The 18,297-nt window shown below is 37.4% G+C and overlaps 4 protein-coding genes across 12 annotated transcripts; 3 read left to right on the top strand and 1 right to left on the bottom strand.

Moving 5' to 3' along the window:
• Positions 1–2,825, top strand: LOC147927213 (F-box/LRR-repeat protein 10-like). Its single transcript, XM_087488126.1, has 4 exons — positions 1–386; positions 570–775; positions 863–956; positions 1,065–2,825. Exons 1-4 carry the CDS (start codon positions 102–104, stop codon positions 2,520–2,522), a joined length of 2,043 nt encoding a protein of 680 aa, XP_087344252.1. The 5' UTR covers positions 1–101; the 3' UTR covers positions 2,523–2,825.
• Positions 2,826–2,921: 96 nt separating this feature from the next.
• Positions 2,922–6,365, top strand: LOC147927212 (mechanosensitive ion channel protein 8-like). 2 transcript variants are annotated; one of them, XM_087488124.1, is made up of 5 exons: positions 2,922–4,966; positions 5,049–5,172; positions 5,274–5,567; positions 5,654–5,856; positions 5,943–6,365. In XM_087488124.1, the coding sequence occupies exons 1-5, from the start codon at positions 3,123–3,125 to the stop codon at positions 6,232–6,234; spliced, it is 2,757 nt and encodes a 918-aa protein (XP_087344250.1). In that variant the 5' UTR covers positions 2,922–3,122; the 3' UTR covers positions 6,235–6,365. The 2 variants fall into 2 exon arrangements, with proteins under 2 accessions (XP_087344250.1, XP_087344251.1); XM_087488125.1 differs by lacking the exons at positions 5,654–5,856; positions 5,943–6,365 and having other exon boundaries at positions 3,123–4,966; positions 5,288–5,482.
• Positions 6,366–6,800: 435 nt separating this feature from the next.
• Positions 6,801–10,130, top strand: LOC104747500 (mechanosensitive ion channel protein 7). Its single transcript, XM_010469142.3, has 5 exons — positions 6,801–8,696; positions 8,783–8,906; positions 8,985–9,278; positions 9,386–9,588; positions 9,666–10,130. The coding sequence occupies exons 1-5, from the start codon at positions 7,069–7,071 to the stop codon at positions 9,958–9,960; spliced, it is 2,544 nt and encodes an 847-aa protein (XP_010467444.2). The 5' UTR covers positions 6,801–7,068; the 3' UTR covers positions 9,961–10,130.
• Positions 10,131–10,140: 10 nt separating this feature from the next.
• On the bottom strand, positions 10,141–17,778 carry LOC104747501 (uncharacterized). Of its 8 annotated transcripts, none has more exons than XR_015582125.1 (15): positions 17,517–17,778; positions 16,880–17,076; positions 16,216–16,327; positions 13,664–13,776; positions 13,426–13,557; positions 13,063–13,298; positions 12,914–12,989; positions 12,735–12,821; positions 12,541–12,621; positions 12,400–12,432; positions 12,264–12,316; positions 10,882–10,923; positions 10,709–10,787; positions 10,551–10,621; positions 10,141–10,457 (listed from the first exon to the last, which is right to left on the bottom strand). XR_015582125.1 is itself a non-coding variant. In XM_010469144.2 (15 exons), the coding sequence occupies exons 2-15, from the start codon at positions 17,048–17,050 to the stop codon at positions 10,365–10,367; spliced, it is 1,383 nt and encodes a 460-aa protein (XP_010467446.2). In that variant the 5' UTR covers positions 17,051–17,076; positions 17,517–17,778; the 3' UTR covers positions 10,141–10,364. The 8 variants fall into 8 exon arrangements, 4 of the variants coding, with proteins under 4 accessions (XP_010467446.2, XP_010467448.2, XP_010467447.2 ...); XR_015582126.1 differs by having other exon boundaries at positions 17,625–17,773; XM_010469144.2 differs by having other exon boundaries at positions 12,260–12,316.
• Between the last annotated feature and the right edge of the window lie 519 nt (positions 17,779–18,297).

The following is an 18,297-nucleotide window of genomic DNA, read 5'->3' as shown; positions in this document are numbered from 1 at the left end:
CTGTATCAATATATCAATATTTTATTGTCGTCCTTGAAAAATGGATCGAGCCATCAGAGGAAAGCATTTGGAATCTTAAAAAATTTCAGATAAATAATAATATGAGAACACACAACGAGATCGCCACAATTTCCGCAACTGATATAGATCAGAGAAGAAGAGAGCCTCCGTTTATGGCTACCGCCACCACCACCACCGTCGTGTGCGGCGATGTTGAAGGTTCCGATGTCGAGAGAAGAACCCTGGATCTGTTACCGGCGGCTCTCTTGGAGACTATCATGACGAAACTCGATGTTGCGTCTCTTTGCTCGTTGGCTTCTACTTGCAAAACACTTCAGAGCTGTGTCACTCGTGTCCTCACCTTCACTCCCAACTTCCACGTCTTCGTAAGTCTCTCACATAGTAAGCATAGTTAAAGTTAGTGAGTTGCTCTAAGGGTTTGATTTGGATTTGAATCATAGACTAAACTTGTATATAAAGTTTTGTTTTTTTTTTAATTCTCTGTTGCTTTGGTTTTTGGATTGTATAAAAAGTTTTGTCTTTTTGATCTCTGTTGCTGTGGGTTTCAGAATGTTTCATTGTCAATGGAAACTGTTAGACCATTGTTGTATCCAAATCAACAACTTTCAAGCCTCAAGCTTGATTGTGGAAGACTTGGTAACTCAGCTATTGACATATTGGCACGTCCTTCTCTACGGGAGATTTCACTTCACAACTGTAGAGATTTCAGCGGCGATCTCATCTCTGAAATTGGTAGGAAATGCAAGGATTTAAGGTATGTAGGTGTGAAGTTTTTGTTTCATGAATCTGAATCTTTCCACTGTTGTGTTTGACGGATTTGTCATTGTTCCTGAAACTTCAGGCTTCTCTGTTTGGGTTCAGTAGCAGAGAAAGTTGGTAGAAGCATTAGCCGTTGTGCTTTGGAAGATTTACTCAATGGCTGCTCCCATTTAGAGGTTTGACTCCTTACTCAACCTTTTGCTTCCTTTGATGGTATAAATGTATCATTTCGTGCTTTGGTTTGTCTCTGTAATGGAATCATGTCATATATGTTGTTTTGGTAGGTTTTAGCACTCATGTTTGACCTCTCATTGTATCTGCGTCCTGGTGATGGTCGTATCTTTGGGTTGGTTTCTGATAAACTCACCCATCTGGAGCTAGGACACATCTCGTCAAGGATGATGACTCAACTACTCACTCCAACTGAAATGTCGGGGGAAGACAGCAACCGAGTTGCATCTACTGTGCTGCAAAATGTGCAGCAGTTGCGTCTCTCAGTGGATTGTATTACTGATGCTGTGGTTAAGGCAATATCGAAATCTCTTACGTCTTTGATAGATTTGGACATAAGAGATGCTCCCCTTGAGGATCCAAGGCAATTGTCAGACCTTACGGATTTTGGGCTTCATGAGATTAATCAAAACGGTAAGCTGAAGCACCTCTCTTTAATCCGTAGCCAGGAGTTTCACCCTACTTATTTCCGGCGAGTTAGTGATCAAGGAATGCTTTTTCTTGCTGACAAATGCTTGGGCATGGAAAGCATTTGTCTTGGTGGCTTTTGTCGTGTAACAGATGCTGGTTTCAAGACTATTCTGCACTCTTGCGCTAGCCTCTCCAAGTTTAGTATATATCATGGACCTAAACTGACGGATCTTGTCTTCCATGACATCTTAGCAACTACTCTATCACTTAGTCATGTTAGCTTAAGAAGGTGCCATCTTCTTACGGACCACGCTATTCAAAAGCTAGCGTCAAGTCTCAAGCTGGAGAATCTTGACCTAAGAGGGTGCAGAAACCTGAGGGATGAAACCTTAAAAGCTGTATCTCATCTGCCAAAACTGAAGGTTTTACTTCTTGATGGTACTGATATAAGCGACACAGGGCTTTCGTACCTGAAAGGGGGAGTTTTGGCCTCCTTAGTTTCTTTATCTGTTAGAGGTTGCAGAAACCTAACAGATAAGTTCATGTCTGCCTTATTTGATGGATCTTCAAAAATGGCGTTGCGTGAACTCGACTTGTCTAATCTTCCTAATCTAACGGATGGTGCCATTTTTGCACTAGCGAAATCTGGAGCCCCAATCACAAAACTGCAACTAAGAGAGTGTAGACTCATAGGTGATCCCTCGGTTATGGCTCTTGCATCCACACGGGTTCACGAAGACGAATGTCCTGGAAGTAGCTTGTCCCTGTTGGATCTTTATGACTGTGGTAGCATCACGCAACTCTCATTCAAATGGCTAAAGAAACCGTTTTTCCCGAGGCTTAAATGGTTAGGAATCACAGGAAGTGTGAACAGAGATATCGTAGATGCTTTGGCAAGGAGACGACCACAATTGCAGGTCTCTTGCCGCGGAGAAGAGCTTGGAAATGACGGGGAAGACGACTGGGACTCTGCTGACATACACCAACACATAGAAGCACAAGAAGACGAGCTTGAACAGTGGATCCTAGGAGATGAAGGTGATGTTGAAATGGAAGATGCAGAAGAAGAGAGTGAAGAAGACGTAAGTGAAGAAGACTGATTAAATAAATACTCAAGGTATATGTGTAAGTGTAACACCAATTTTTTTTTTCTTCTGAATTGTTGTTTGTTGTTGTTCTAGTCATCTCAAGCTTTTTGAACTTTTTGGTCTTAATTATTTGAATAAGGATATATGTATCTAGTGAAAGTGTTGTGTTTTGTCTTAAAAAAACTGAAGAGTTGTTTTTTTTTTTTTTTTTTTTTTTTTTTGTCAACCTTTAAGAGGTTGTTTAAAAGTATTAAATATTATTTTAATTTTTTTGGGTTTAGTTTTAACCTTTAAGAGTTGGTTTAATGTACTAAATTGCAACTTTCCCAATTTTAATTGATACACAATAAACATTTGAATCTCTCATACCAATATTAATCATAGTAAACAAAAGAAAAAAAGAATATATTAATCGTAAACAATGTAATAGTTTTGCTTATGATCCCATGCGATTACACGTAACGCTTATTACTAATGAACGTAATTAGCTGTTGTGCCATGCAACACAACACTCGGCGAAGTTTTTGTTTTTTTTTTTTTTTCGTTCTAAAAATTCGTAATTTGTTACGCAAAATTTTTTCTTGTAGAATTAATAATTAGTATTATGTTGAAATGGATTTTAGAAACTCCTTCAAATCCCATAGCTCATACAAGCAAATTAAAAGCCCCGGAGATCAAAGCGAGGCAAGCCCCGAAAATCTTCCGATCCTCCACGATCACGATCACCATCACCGTTACGATCATTCAGGCATGGTAGACAACCCCAAACTAGAGAGCACTCGTTCTAGCCTCGACGACGACGGGCGTGATGCACCGGTGGAACGTGACGCAAGCTACAAGTTCTGGCAAGACAACACAGCATCAACTTCCTCGGATCACACGGCACCACCACGAACCAGTGTTAAAGATCCGATCGCTCTTAATAGAAAAAGCAATAGATTAAGCGGTAGTTTTGATTTCACGCAATGCGGAGGAGGGAAGCCAATAATAGAAGAGTCTCCAACGAAGATGGTGGCCGGAGGAGGAGAGCCTGTGAATCGACAATGGAGAGTGAGAAATGAAGAGATCACACTTGATGTGGATCAAGATAATGATGATGTAAGTCACCAAACAATGCCTACGCCTGCATCAACGGCTCGGAACTCGATTGACGCGTCTAGAGAATTGAGAGTCTCTTTCAACGTTCGTAGAGCCGGTGGTACCTATATCGCTGGTTCGGTTCCTTCTTCGTCTTCTCATTCGAGTACTACTTCTTCGTCCGAGACAATGCGGACGAATCAAGATCAGCCTCAGCAGCAGGAGGATGAAGTTGTGAGATCTACATCGAACATGTCGTTTCAGAGGAAATCAGAGCTTATATCTAGAGTGAAGACAAGATCTAGGCTACAAGATCCGCCACGAGAGGAGGATACGCCTTACTCGGGTTGGAGATCGGGTCAGTTGAAATCAGGGCTACTTGGTGATATTGATGAAGAAGATGATCCGTTGGCGGACGAAGACGTACCAGATGAGTATAAAAGAGGGAAGTTTGACGCCATAACGTTGCTAGAGTGGCTTAGTTTAGTCGCTATTATAGCTGCATTGGCGTGTAGTTTGTCGATGAAGTCTTGGAAGAAAGTGAGAGTTTGGAACCTTCATCTTTGGAAATGGGAAGTGTTTTTGCTTGTTCTTATATGTGGGAGGTTGGTTTCTGGTTGGGGAATCCGGATCGTTGTCTTTTTTATCGAAAGAAACTTCCTTTTGCGAAAGCGGGTTCTTTACTTTGTGTATGGTGTGCGTAGAGCTGTTCAGAACTGTCTCTGGCTTGGTTTAGTCCTTCTCGCTTGGCATTTCTTGTTCGACAAGAAAGTACAGCGAGAGACAAAGAGTAGGTTTCTTCCTTACGTAACCAAGATCTTGGTGTGTTTCTTGTTGAGCACTATCTTGTGGTTGATCAAGACACTAGTGGTTAAAGTTCTGGCCTCTTCGTTCCACGTCAGTACTTACTTTGATCGGATTCAAGAAGCCTTGTTTAACCAGTACGTCATCGAGACCTTGTCCGGTCCTCCTATGATTGAGATGAGCAGGATTGAGGAAGAGGAAGAGCGAGCACAAGATGAGATCTTCAAGATGCAGAACGCTGGTGCTAATTTACCACCTGATCTTTGCGCGGCTGCGTTTCCACCGGGAAAGAGTGGGAGAGTGATGAATCCGAAGCTCTCCCCGATCATTCCGAAAACAACAACTGATAACGGAATCAGTATGGAGCACCTTCACAGGATGAATCACAAGAACATCTCGGCTTGGAACATGAAGAGGCTAATGAAGATTGTGAGAAATGTTTCTCTCACCACATTGGATGAGCAGATGCTTGAAAGCACATACGAAGATGAATCCACTCGACAGATAAGGAGTGAAAAAGAAGCTAAATCAGCTGCAAGGAAGATTTTTAAGAACATATCTCAACGTGGCTCAAAGTGAGCCAACATCTGTTAATTTCCTTCTTTATTAGCACCAATATTGTTTCCGCTAATAAGCTCATATCTGAATGACAATTAGGTACATTTACCTGGAGGATCTGATGAGATTTTTGCGGGAAGACGAGGCGATGAAGACCATGGGACTCTTCGAAGGTGCACCAGAGAACAAAAGGATTACCAAATCAGCCTTGAAGAACTGGCTGGTAATTGTGAATCTTCTGCATAGACCTTATTAGACAAAAAAAGATTCATCAGATTAATTTCTGCTGTGTATATATATCACTCCGTTGTTGACTTTGATTAGGTCAATGCTTTCAGAGAGCGAAGAGCTCTTGCCCTGACACTCAACGACACCAAGACAGCAGTGAACAAGCTCCATCACATGATTAATATTGTCACTGCCATTGTCATTGTAGTCATATGGCTTGTCCTTCTTGAAATTGCATCCTCCAAGGTACTTCTCTTTGTAAGTTCACAAGTTGTACTCTTGGCCTTCATCTTTGGGAACACAGTCAAGACCGTCTTTGAGTCCATCATCTTCTTGTTCATCGTGCATCCTTACGATGTTGGTGATCGCTGTGAGATTGACAACGTACAGGTATGTTCCTGCGCCTTTTGCAATATATATAACCTTCAAGAATCTTATTAATTGGCTAACAAAAGGTTATTTAAATTTAAATACAGTTGGTGGTGGAGGAAATGAACATACTCACTACCGTGTTCTTGAGATATGACAATCTCAAGATTATGTATCCGAATAGTCTTTTGTGGCAGAAATCAATCAACAATTACTACCGGAGTCCGGACATGGGAGATGCAATAGAGTTCTGTGTCCACATTACTACTCCTATGGAAAAGATCAGCGTGATCAAGCAGAGAATATCAAAGTAAGACTAAACCCTTTAATGCTCTATGCTCGTTCTTATACCGTGTTTGGCTGATCCTTTTTGCTAACTAAATAATGCAAATGTAGCTACATAGACAGCAAGCCAGAGTATTGGTACCCACAAGCCAAAATCGTAGTAAAAGATGTGGAAGATTTGCATATAGTAAGGCTAGCAATATGGCCATGTCACAGGATTAATCACCAAGACATGGCTGAAAGATGGACAAGAAGAGCTGTCTTAGTCGAAGAAGTGATTAAGATCCTCCTCGAACTCGATATTCAACACCGGTTTTATCCACTCGATATCAATGTCAGAACAATGCCTACCGTTATCTCAAGCAGAACTCCACCTGGCTGGTCACAAAACCCACCTGCCTGAAAATTTTAACAACAGCCAAACAAGGTTGATGTTTATTTCTTTCTTGTCTCAAACGAGTCACACAATTTTGTAACCAAACAAACATTAATCTAATTAATTAGTCCCTATAACCAAAAATTTGACCTTTCAAAGATTCATTATTCAAGAGTTATACACCAAACAAGCATCTATACTCTTACATTACATGTGCTTAATTAGGATTAAGGAGAACTATAACCTCTAAATTAATCATACATTATTCAAACTTAAGCCTAATCTCATCTTCCCATTGAATCATTATTCAATAACCAAGTTAGTTATTGCCTATTGAACAGAGCCTTAAGATCAAAAACGTAATTAACTAACCTTGTTAATGATGACGACAGGAACGAGAGAAGCAAGAACAATAAGGCATGCACGCAAGGTGCTTGACGAAATGACTAAGATAAGTGATTGTGTTGGTGCTGTTAATGTTAATAAATTAAATGTGCCCACCCTATAACGAAAATTATCAAAGACCAAACTTAGAAGGTGAGATGTGTAAAAACCACATTCATTAAATTTAGTGATCGTTTTATCAAATGACGAATTAATTGCTATTTTAAGTCTTTATCCAACTCATGGTGGTCTAAAAAACTCCTAAACCAATTACAATTGTTAGTAAGTTAAGTAACAGAGAACAAAAGAACAATATTACATACACCTAAACTCGTAACTCTTGTTCTAAAATATAACGTAACATTTGTTTGCTAATGCATCATCGTCATCATCGTCACAGTTTCTGTTTCTTTTTCTAAAGATTCTAAGTTTTGTGTTTTTTTTTTTCTTTCTTACGTTTTTGTTTTTGATTTTCTGATGGATTTCCGAAAACCCTTTAAATCTCATAGCTCGTATAAACAGATTATAAGCACCGGAGATCAAACCGAGAAGACGAAGAAGAAGAAGAAGAAACACCAAGAAGTTCTTGACGATGATTCTGGTGGTTCTAGCTTCAGCGTCCACAAAGCAGCGGTGGAACGAGGTTCCAGCTATAAGTTATGGCAAGACATTGTGACAGATGATCACGTTAAGAGTGGGAGTTTTGATTTTTCGCAATGCCGTGAGGAGATCGCACTCGATGTGAACGACGAAACAGAGGATATTGGCATCAGCAACAGCAACAATATGTTCGGTTCTAAAGAAATGAGAGTCTCTTTCAAAATGAACAGTTCAGGAACCAAAGACATGTGCGGTTCGGTACGTTCTTGTACGTCTTCGACTTCTTTTTCTTCGGCTACGATGAGGATGAATTTAGAGCAGCAAGAGGATGAAGGAGAGGTAGTTGTAAGATGTTCATCGATGAGGAAATCAGAGCTAGTTTCTAGGGCGAAGGCGAGGTCAAGGCTGATAGATCCGCCGCAAGAAGAGGAACAACAGTATTCGAGTTGGATGGGGACATCTGAACAGTTAAGATCCGGTTTACTTGGTAGACAGTCAGATGATACTGAGGAAGAAGACGACTCACTGGCTGAGGAAGATGTTCCTGAGGAATACCGAAGGTTGAAAATGGATGCGATAACGTTGCTTCAGTGGCTGAGTTTGATAGCACTCGTAGTTGCGTTAGTGTTAAGTCTAACGTTTCGTACGTGGAGAAAAGCAACTCTTTGGAGCCTTCATTTGTGGAAATGGGAAGTGGTCTTGCTGGTTCTTATCTGTGGGAGGCTTGTTTCGGGATGTGGAATCCGAATCATCGTCTTTTTTATTGAAAGAAACTTCCTATTGAGGAAACGGGTCCTCTATTTTGTGTACGGTGTGAAGACGGCTGTTCAGAACTGTCTCTGGCTTGGCTTAGTCCTTCTCGCTTGGCATTTCTTGTTCGACAAGAAAGTAGAAAGGGAAACACAGAGCGATGTTGTTCTTCTTCTCGTGTCCAAAATCTTGGTATGTTTCTTGTTAAGCACCGTCTTGTGGTTGATCAAGACACTGGTTGTTAAAGTTCTAGCCTCTTCGTTCCACGTTAGTACATACTTTGATCGGATTCAAGAAGCTCTGTTTCATCATTACTTGATCGAGACGTTATCTGGACCTCCGATGCTTGAGCTGAGCAGGATTGAGGAAGAGGAAGAGCGAACGCAAGAAGAGATCTTCAAGATGCAAAAAGGAGGAGCTGATTTATCACCCGAGCTTTGTTCCGCTGCGTTTCCTCAGGAAAAAAGCGGGAGTACAGTGAACACGAAATTATCTCCATCTCCAATCATCCCAAAGACAGGAACTGATAACGGAATCACAATGGATGATTTGCACAAGATGAATCAGAAGAACGTTTCAGCTTGGAACATGAAGAGACTGATGAAGATTGTGAGAAATGTTTCGCTGACTACGTTGGACGAGCAAGCGCTACAAAACACATCTGACGATGAATCCACCAGACATATAAGGAGTGAGAAAGAAGCTAAAGCAGCCGCAAGGAAGATTTTCAAGAACGTAGCTCAACCTGGCACAAAGTGAGTCTTATCATTCTACAATTTCTCTTCTTTCTTAAACAAAACTATCTTTCTTACAAACCTAATTAATATGAATGACAAAAAAGGCACATCTACCTGGAGGATTTGATGAGATTTTTGCCAGTAGATGAGGCAATGAAGACGATGAGCCTCTTTGAAGGAGCATTAGTGACCAAAAAGATTACAAAATCAGCCTTGAAGAACTGGCTGGTAAAATTAACAAAGAGTTTTTGTTCTTGAGATTTTGTACATATGTCACTAATTGTGTTGTTGATTCTGCTTAATTAGGTGAATGCTTTTAGAGAGCGAAGATCACTTGCTTTAACACTCAATGACACCAAGACAGCAGTGAACAAACTCCATCACATGATTAGTTTTCTCACTGCCATTGTCATTGTAGTCATATGGCTAATCCTTCTTGAAATAGCCACGTCCAAGTACCTTTTATTTTTAACTTCACAAGTTGTACTCTTAGCCTTCATGTTTGGGAACTCTCTTAAGACCGTCTTCGAGTCAATCATCTTCCTCTTCATCATTCACCCTTACGATGTTGGTGATCGGGTTGTCATCGACACTGTAGAGGTACTGAAAAGCTAAAATATGTGTGTGTGTGTGTGTGTGTGTGTGTGTGTGTGTGTGTTTGAGTCTATATATAATAGTGAATAATTGTACTAAGATCAAAATTGCAGATGGTGGTGGAGGAAATGAATATTCTCACAACAGTGTTCTTGAAAGCTGACAATCTGAAGATTGTGTATCCGAATATTCTTCTATGGCAGAAAGCAATCCACAATTACCACCGTAGTCCGGACATGGGAGATGAAGTCACATGCTGTGTCCACATTACTACCCCTCCTGAAAAGATTATTGCAATGAAACAAAGAATATCTAGGTAACTTGTCCTAATGTCTTAAGTTGATATATTATGAAAGGGCCATGATGATATTGTTTTTTTGGCTAAAACCGCAGTTACATCGACAGTAAGCCGGAGTATTGGTACCCAAAAGCTGATATCATTGTAAAAGATGTGGAAGATTTGAACATTGTGAGGTTAGCAATATGGCCGTGTCATAAAATTAACCACCAAAACATGGGTGAGAGATTCACAAGAAGAGCCTTGTTGGTCGAGGAAGTAATCAAAATCCTCCTCGAACTCGACGTTCAATACCGGTTTCATCCACTTGACATCAATGTCAAAACAATGCCCATGGTTGTCTCGAGCAGAGTTCCACCTGGCTGGTCTCAAACCCCTGATTCAGGGTAATAGAGGCGTGTCTGCTTTTGGTTTTAGTGGATAAAACAATTTAAAGGTGCATGTGAGACAGCAAATTGTGTTTTAGTAATGATGGTGTTGTATATATTATGGTGAAAGCAAAGAAGGGATCACAAACTTGTCTTATAGAACCTTTAAGAAATAGAAACTAATTATATTTAGTGAGAGTGATTTCGTGGCAGAGGAGAGAAATGACTCTCTTGCGTCTTTTTCTTATTTTTTCCTTTTTGAAAATGTTGATCATACATTTTTATCAACATTGTTTTTATCATACAATGTTACAATGTTTTTCAGTAGTGAGAGTGAGTTCTATTCATGTCTTTTATCATACATTTTTATCACATACCACAAAGATATATACACTCTTCTGTTATATACTTGGTGAGTTCTTGTAATCACACTTCGTCCCTTGAGGTCTTGTTGATTGCTTTGTTCAATGGTGGAGTAGGACCATCTTTAATAAATAGACTTTGGAAGAACCCAATCAACTGCGTATGCAAAACATCTTGGTCCATCATAATATTCATATACAATTAATCGAAATCGAAGTTATTTCTGATGGATGAGGTAGCCACACGTACCGAGGATAAGGAGACGCAAAGAAGGCAGAATCCAGGGAAATAGAACGGTGCATTATCAGAAAGAAACAATGCTATATACATGAAACCAAAATTTTAAATGTGTCAAAAGACATGAATAGAACTTAGTAGTAGTTTGTGTTCTTACGGCCTTTACAAACCTGTCAATGGACTCAATGCAAATGGTCCCACGACTCTGCCAAAGGACCTCACTCCAGATAAGCACCCTTGCACCTTTCCCTACATCAATTCAAGCAATAGTTTGTGCTCTTTTGTTTTTGTTTGGAATACTGATACCACAAAAACCCATTATTCAATCTTTACTAGCTTTTACCTGTTCACCAGTTCCGACCTCTCTAGAGGCAATACCACAAACCTGCATCCCAAAATGTTCAAACTTTTAAATTTTATGGAATTCGAATTTAATACTAATTTGACGATGTTCCGAATATTATAATATTGGTCCATTCATTATATAGGCCACTCTCATTGCCAATATAACTGCCACATGAACACCAATTGTATCTTAACTAGGTTTTAATCCGCGGTACACTACGGGCATATAATTTTTATTTTATGTAGTATTTATTTGTTAAATATTGGATATTTTGTAAATAGAGTAATAATTAAATTTTCTGGTTGTTGTGTGGCTAAATATTTATATTATTTTTTAACCCGCAATATATTTTATAACTATTTGTTAGTTATATTTAGTTTGTTTTGTTTAGTGTTTGAGATTCTATTTTAATTTTTAATTATTATAACAAAAAATAAGGGATCTCAATACATAATCAGTAATTTTTACGCTATGATTAAGTCACATTTTTCCTAATGATTTAATTATTTTCTACAATCTTAGTTAAATCAACTTGATTTTATGTCAAATATTCTAATATTAGTAGCGTTGATAAATAATTAAATAAGGATTTAACCCATGTTAACACAAATTTAATAATATTTTATTAATTTCAACATGTATTCTTTATAACTCATCTACTATATAACCACATTATATAATATTTTAGACTTTTTTAATTTTATATATTCGTAATAATTAAAATTTTTATTAAGTTTATATATGTTAATTATAATATTTAAATAAATGTCAATCGAATATTTTCTTACGTTAAGAATCAAAGCTCACAGGTTTTGGAAAATAATATGGGAATCAAATTGATCTTTTCTTTGTTTACGAAGGATTCAGATATAAAATATCTTCAAAACACAACAGAATGTGTGGTTAAATATATGATAATTTCTATTTTCATATTTGATTGCTATTATTTTTTTTAGTTGGAATGAAATGTAAAATATTTAGGAAACAAAATCTGGAGTAATTTTAGTTTTGGAAAATTTTTAGTGGTTAATGTGGAGTAATGTAAGTTTTAAAAAAATTTTAGGAGTTAATGTTGTAAATAGCTTTTTAAATAAACAAAACTAAAAGGGCATAAAACAAAATATACTTAAAAAAATGTTAATATAGATATAGATACTAATTTAATACCAATTTAATACTAATTTGACAATCCCACATGAACATTCTCATTCCCAATATAACTTAAGAATTCTGCCTCATTTTCTATGTGGGATATTATTCGTATTTCCAAAATATTACTCTAGGTCGTATTTCATTTCCGATGTGGAATATTATTCGTAATTGAATCAGGCAAGATCTAGAGCATTAAAAGACTAATTAAATAAATATATCTTACTGACGGAATCACAAACAAGGCTCCAGGAAGTAGAAAGGTAGTGGTGAAATAAGGAACCTACGAAATCGAAAACCAAAAACAAAAGCAAAATCAAATTGAGATGGAACTTTGAATCAGATCCCTAGTTTCGATTGACTCACCCATGGTGCCCAAGAAATGCTGACAATGGCCATCTGCATCACAAACCCCCAATATGAACCATTTCAATACTTCTATGTTACAAGATCAATTAATTATTTAAGGTATCAATAGAAACATAAATAAAAAATAAATATGCTTACGTTCAAGAATTGCATAAAAAGCCCTGTTGATAAAAGCTTGCGTTCTCCCATGGCAGATGCAAATCTTGGTAGTACAAACAACTGAGAAACCATTAATTAATACATACTATCAATTAACTTAGAGAAAGTATTACAACATATTTAGTAATAAATACTATGTTCATGCGATATATAATCACTCGTAATCTATTTACTTGAGTGATAGATCCAACGATGTTAACCAACAATACGAGATCAGCAAACTGTTTCTTGTCAAATCCAAAACGTGCTTTCAAAAAGTACTGCACAGTTTCAAAAAAAAATCATACGTATTAGTTCATTAATATAAAGAAAAACTCAATATGTAAAATAAGGAGTAAATAATGAGCTAAACCAAGAAAGCAGACTCCAGTCCACTCTCTGAGAAACTGCTGAAGAATGTAACAACCAATGCTTGTACGAATATGGTGCTGCATGCATTAATAAAACCCATAACCATCACTTACAATAATAATAATATACATAAATATGTATAAAATATACCTAGTCTTCATCAAGCTGATCATATCTTTCAATGAAGAATACTTCTTGTGAAAGACACGTGTTTTAATGGGTACGCTGTTCAGGATCGGCTCTCCTAACATTCCGACATTGTTACTATCATGATCATCGTGATGATACGTACCATGATGATAACCATCATCTTCATTGTCGTTTAGCCTTTCCTTTAGGAAAACTCTCATGTACACCAGACCAGCGAGAAATGATATAGCACAAACCTAATTTTTCGAAAAAAAAAAACATCTTAGACTTTGGATCACATGAAAATTTAACATTCTAATGAATGAATTAATGTATAGTGATATAAACCGACAAAAAAAAATGTATAGTGATGATAAAAAATACCTGAAAATTCAAAGCTATAGGTAGAAAACGAGCAACTAGTGCTCCGAAAAGTCCTGCGATTGTTTGGATACCAGTCAAAATACCAAATGCTGATGTTCTTGCACTGCCATTACTGCCGTGAATATTTTCTGCCTGAACAAAAAAATTACCTCTAAATGAATTAATCTGAAGTAACTTAATAAAAAAAAATTAGAGACAGTATTTTATTATAAAACGACGATAATTTATCAAAATGTACCACATAAGCATAAGCGAGGACGGTGACCGTGCCTTGGCATACGATAGAGGTTAGAATCTTGCTTATATAATACGCATAGAAGAAATTTGTATCTCTTCTGTACCCTAAAATTACTGCCAAAATCAAACAACAGAATTATTTTCTTTGGATATTATGAGACATCAATATTCTAGAAAGTAAGAATCAAACAAAGGAATAGTTAGTTTACAGGCAAGATAATTACAAGTTTCTTGTCTTTAATTTATGGCTGAGCTGTGAAAGATTGCAGGTAATACTATAAGTTTTTTTTATATGAAAGAGAAAATTAAATTTGTTATGTAGGCAAGATAATAAGTTTTAGAAAGAAAAAAATGTACTTACTAAGTCGCATCACTTGTTGCCCTTTATTATTATTATTATTATTATTATTATAAGCTTTAATTGATAATTGTGTGACCATTGAAACAAAAAGCATGTCCAAGAATTCAAATTATGTGACTGGTAAGTGTGTGAGAATTGAACGTGGGAAAGACGCAAATCCACTAAACTGTTTTCGTGTAAAATGATTAAGCCTTGCTTGTAATTGCTAATTAAAACCTTTTAAGTTCTGGTAGTTTACAGTCAAAACAAAAAAAACTCTTATTCTCTCCCAGGCGTGATAATCGAGGAACCCCTTTCATTTCTCTCGTCCGGCGCCGGCGAAGCTTTTCTTTGCCGGCGTCGGGACTTAACCCAACTCCTCTCTCTGTTCTCGCTCTCTTTGTCTTGTTGTTGTTCTAGTTTTAGTTTTAGTTAAGTTCTATTTCCCCTTTAATCCCTTTATATCCCCTCCCACTCACCTAACCTCAATCACCGATCTGAATTCCGAAGAGAACAACTGCTGGCCGGAGTTTCCCTGCTCCTACATGCAAAAAGACTCTTTACCGGAGATGGTATCTGATGACCCAACTATTATCAGATCTGGAACTATGATCCACCAAGAGAAGACCTCATATCAGACTTCAGAGATGGCGGAAGTAGACCTTCTTGAACCATCGATTACGCTGAACCTGGTGAGGATGTCGATGGCACACGACGGCTCTCCCACTCTGGCATCGAGTTCCTGTACCGGAGATCTTAAGCTCCATTCTGTTACCTCAAGCTCCATTCTCAACCTCCAACCACCATCCCTCTCTTCACCGGAGATGACTGAGACCCTGAATCCGACATCCGCCCAACCTGGCCGCCGCATGATCCGTACGATACACCCGCTTGAGAAACTAGGTTTCCCATTGTTGGGCCCAACAAATCTCGGCCCACTAAGGTTTTGGAGCCCGTTACCATTAGATGTCGCAATTGTTCCTCATATGCTTTTATCCAGGTTTGCTCGTAACTCAAATCCTTCCCACCCTAGGCAATTAGTGTGTAGATTTATGGAACCATTTGTTCGAAGACTGCATTTGGAAAGTAAATCACCATTGTTGCTAGATTGGTTAAGGCTTTCTTTAGGGAACCTGCTTTTAGTTCTACCCTTTGATTCGGCTCTTGAAGGCAAATGCCTGAATGAACTCGGCATTATGATCCAGACCATAAGGCGCTGTGATTACCGATGTATCTTCACGCTCCCTTCACCATCTCGCTTGCCTACTAAGAACTCTAAACTGCAATTTTTTAACTTTGTGAAGTTCCCTCCCAAAACTCTAAAGATCAGTGGCATTATGATCCCAACTCCATGGAGTGGGGGTTACCACCTTTTCTGCCCGAGTTGCACACAGTACCCAGTTACCCTGTCCATCGCTCCTTTTATCCTCAACCAGAGCATTTGCAACCCTGCTCACACCTCTGCTAAGGCTCTACTTCGAGTAGACATCCTCACCCCGATGAGGTTCCCAACCTTGGCTTCTTTAACGTCGCTTAGTCTTCAATCGAAGTCAGCGGCCAACTTCTCTTCCACCGACTTGTCTTTGGAAGTTACACCGATATTGCTTGACCTCACAGGCTCCATAATCTTTCACAGGAATTGGTTCATAGCTCTCAAGACTACAATCTCGATGACCCCTATCTACTTATGTACCTTTGTTATTTTGGCTTTGGGGATTGCCTACCTTTGTTGTTATTTAAACTTTGTATCTTACCTTGTATGTGGTGTTCTATTCTAATGGAATGAAGCATATGGTTGTCCAAAAAAAAAAAAAAAAGTTCTGGTAGTTTACTTTCAGTTGTAAGATTGAAAAACACATTTTGAATTCAGTTAAAATCGATAGTTTACATATTTACATTTCTAAAGAATGATTTGCTTATTTGTGTTGCCATTTAAAATAATGGAATTTGGGAGGTGGACACTAGTAGTGGTGGGAAAACGACGATAGATGTGCGTGTATTGAAGTGGGTGAAAGCTTCTTTACTTCCACGGAATATTTCCAAATAAAGAACAATACATTGACGTACACCTATCTTATCCTTTTGGTGTTGGTTTTATCGAGAGAATATAGTTGGTGAGATCTTTTCTTTGGGTCAGTCAGTTACTGACTCCCACACGAATGAAAATTTACAAAAACGAAAATAAAAGAGACAAAAGAAAAGAAAAAACGAACCAGGAGGAACAATGGAGAGACACATAGGAAGTGTGAGGATTGTTTTGATCCCATATCTGTCTGATAGATTACCAATTACCGGCATCATTATCATCGTCCCAATCCCTATTGCCTTCATTTAGTAGTAGTTCTCATCATTAGCAAGGTCATCAAGATTATAACATATAATTAGTTTAAAAAAAAATTATGAAATAGTTTTATTATTAGAAATCATATTAATTACATATAATGATATATTTATTGATTTGAATAACGTGTGTTGTTTTTGATATAAACAAATTAATTAAAGATAGAAGAGTTAAAATAAAATAAAAATCGTTTAAAAGAAAATAGAGGAAAAAAAATTTCCTTCATAATTCTTTATCACCACAAAAATCATTATTTTGACTCATTTCCATTTTTTTTTTATTATGATATGTGAAACTTTGGAAGAATGTAGAGTTAAACTCAATTGAGAAAGAAAAATGACTTTATTATAAGCTTTTGTTTATAATATACTATGAAAGAGAATATATTCTTTAAAAATATTTAGGATGGAAAAAACTCAAGCCGATGCATCTGAAATTCTGAATTGTCGGTTCTCAATTTCAGTTTAACAATCAATAAATGCAGATCAAAGGGGAGAGACTAAAGGACGTATAAATGTGTATGTAAAGGTTGGTACCACTTGTTGGAAACCAGTGAGGTAAACGGCCAGAGAACATGAGTCGCCTGGAGCGGAGCACACGGCAGCGACGGTGACGTCGGTAATCACAGGTATTACCATGAACTCGGCGAAGCTAGAGAGGAAGACCGTCATCAACATGTGCCTCAGCCCTCCAATTTCATTCTCCATCACTTAATATACCTTATGTTTGCCGACTTCTCGATTGAGAGAGAGAGAGAGAGAAAACAAAAAGCAAAACAAAAAAGAACACAAAGTGTTTAGATTTTGTTTGGATTTTGATTTTCTACCACACTAAAGAAAAAAAGAAAAATGCACTATATGAATTGAGTATCCATCACACTTAAATACTAGTCACTGTCACTTATATAATTGAAATTTGTCTGCGTTACAATTTTTTGTAAAACTACAAAACCTCGAAAGTCTATGATTAAATTTTTGTATCGTACGTCGCAATCTGACAACGCAGTAATATGTTATTCTCAACACAAAAGCTGTCTATAGATTTGTCAACTTGTTAAATATGGAACATATAAAGTAGTATCTAATTCGATTGCTGCATATTATTAGCTACCTACACAAAATTAAAGAAACTGTGAAAAAGGGTTCTGCATATCCGAAATAAAAAGCTACCTACCTATAAAATGAAAGCCAATTACCAAGTCTGATCTAGTTCCAGTGGTTCGAGTCTAACGCTTAGATACAACATAAAACTTGGGACCAGGGTTCGGATCTTTCTTAGTACCTTCCTCTAATGGAAGTGACCATGAAAAAGCTTGCTGTTGCTGTTCTTGTTGCTACAGAGAAAAAAAATAATAGAAGCCAATTATTTAAAGATATTTTTCTTTTTCTTTCTTCTTTTTTTTTTTCTTTTTCTTTTCTGTTGTCCATCTTGACATGCTTTTGCCATTTCTTGGCACTTCAAAACAATAAAGTACTATCTTGATATCGGTCACATGTTAGGTACACCTTTTTTTTTTCTCCAACATTAGATCGTAACATAGCGACACATTAGCCAAATTATTACATTTGTAGTAAACGAGACTTAATTTCTAGTGTGATAGTGTCTGTTCTCAACAGAGTTATCATTTGCCACTAAACCATGATCACTTTCATTAGATAAACTATGTTATAAAAATTATAAGATCATTTAACCAAAAAAAAAAAAAACTACTACTGTCAATTAGATACCGGGTTTGTGTTTCACTGAAATTTATGATCAACTTATCAACATCCGATGAAAATTATGCAGGTAATGTGATACTCAAATATAGGACTGAGCAAAAAAACCGGACTTAAAATCTTAACCCAGAATTCTATAGAATCAAATATAATGTACTCTTATACGTGGGTATCAGATAATACCCAGAACCGACCTGATACCTAAACAGGTACCTAAATACATGATTATATAGTTA

The sequence above is a fragment of the Camelina sativa genome, chromosome 15, assembly GCF_030686135.1.
Source record: "Camelina sativa cultivar CO46 ecotype springtype chromosome 15, ASM3068613v1".
Lineage (NCBI taxonomy): Eukaryota > Viridiplantae > Streptophyta > Magnoliopsida > Brassicales > Brassicaceae > Camelina > Camelina sativa.
Note: the sequence above shows the minus strand (reverse complement) of the source record. Positions and strands in the feature narration are given on the sequence as shown.

Excerpts from the sequence above, each read along its gene's own strand:
- LOC147927213 (XM_087488126.1), top strand. The coding sequence starts at position 102 with ATGAGAACACACAACGAGATCGCCACAATTTCCGCAACTGATATAGAT. Across the intron at positions 776-862 it reads AGGAAATGCAAGGATTTAAG|GCTTCTCTGTTTGGGTTCAG; the intron begins GTATGTAGGTGT and ends CTGAAACTTCAG. Across the intron at positions 957-1,064 it reads ATGGCTGCTCCCATTTAGAG|GTTTTAGCACTCATGTTTGA; the intron begins GTTTGACTCCTT and ends TTGTTTTGGTAG.
- LOC147927212 (XM_087488124.1), top strand. The coding sequence starts at position 3,123 with ATGGATTTTAGAAACTCCTTCAAATCCCATAGCTCATACAAGCAAATT. Across the intron at positions 4,967-5,048 it reads ATATCTCAACGTGGCTCAAA|GTACATTTACCTGGAGGATC; the intron begins GTGAGCCAACAT and ends AATGACAATTAG. Across the intron at positions 5,857-5,942 it reads ATCAAGCAGAGAATATCAAA|CTACATAGACAGCAAGCCAG; the intron begins GTAAGACTAAAC and ends ATGCAAATGTAG.
- LOC104747500 (XM_010469142.3), top strand. The coding sequence starts at position 7,069 with ATGGATTTCCGAAAACCCTTTAAATCTCATAGCTCGTATAAACAGATT. Across the intron at positions 8,697-8,782 it reads GTAGCTCAACCTGGCACAAA|GCACATCTACCTGGAGGATT; the intron begins GTGAGTCTTATC and ends ATGACAAAAAAG. Across the intron at positions 9,279-9,385 it reads TTGTCATCGACACTGTAGAG|ATGGTGGTGGAGGAAATGAA; the intron begins GTACTGAAAAGC and ends TCAAAATTGCAG.
- LOC104747501 (XM_010469144.2), bottom strand. The coding sequence starts at position 17,050 with ATGGAGAATGAAATTGGAGGGCTGAGGCACATGTTGATGACGGTCTTC. Across the intron at positions 13,558-13,663 it reads TCCTCGCTTATGCTTATGTG|GCAGAAAATATTCACGGCAG; the intron begins GTACATTTTGAT and ends TTTTTTGTTCAG. Across the intron at positions 12,990-13,062 it reads ATCAGCTTGATGAAGACTAG|CACCATATTCGTACAAGCAT; the intron begins GTATATTTTATA and ends TAATGCATGCAG.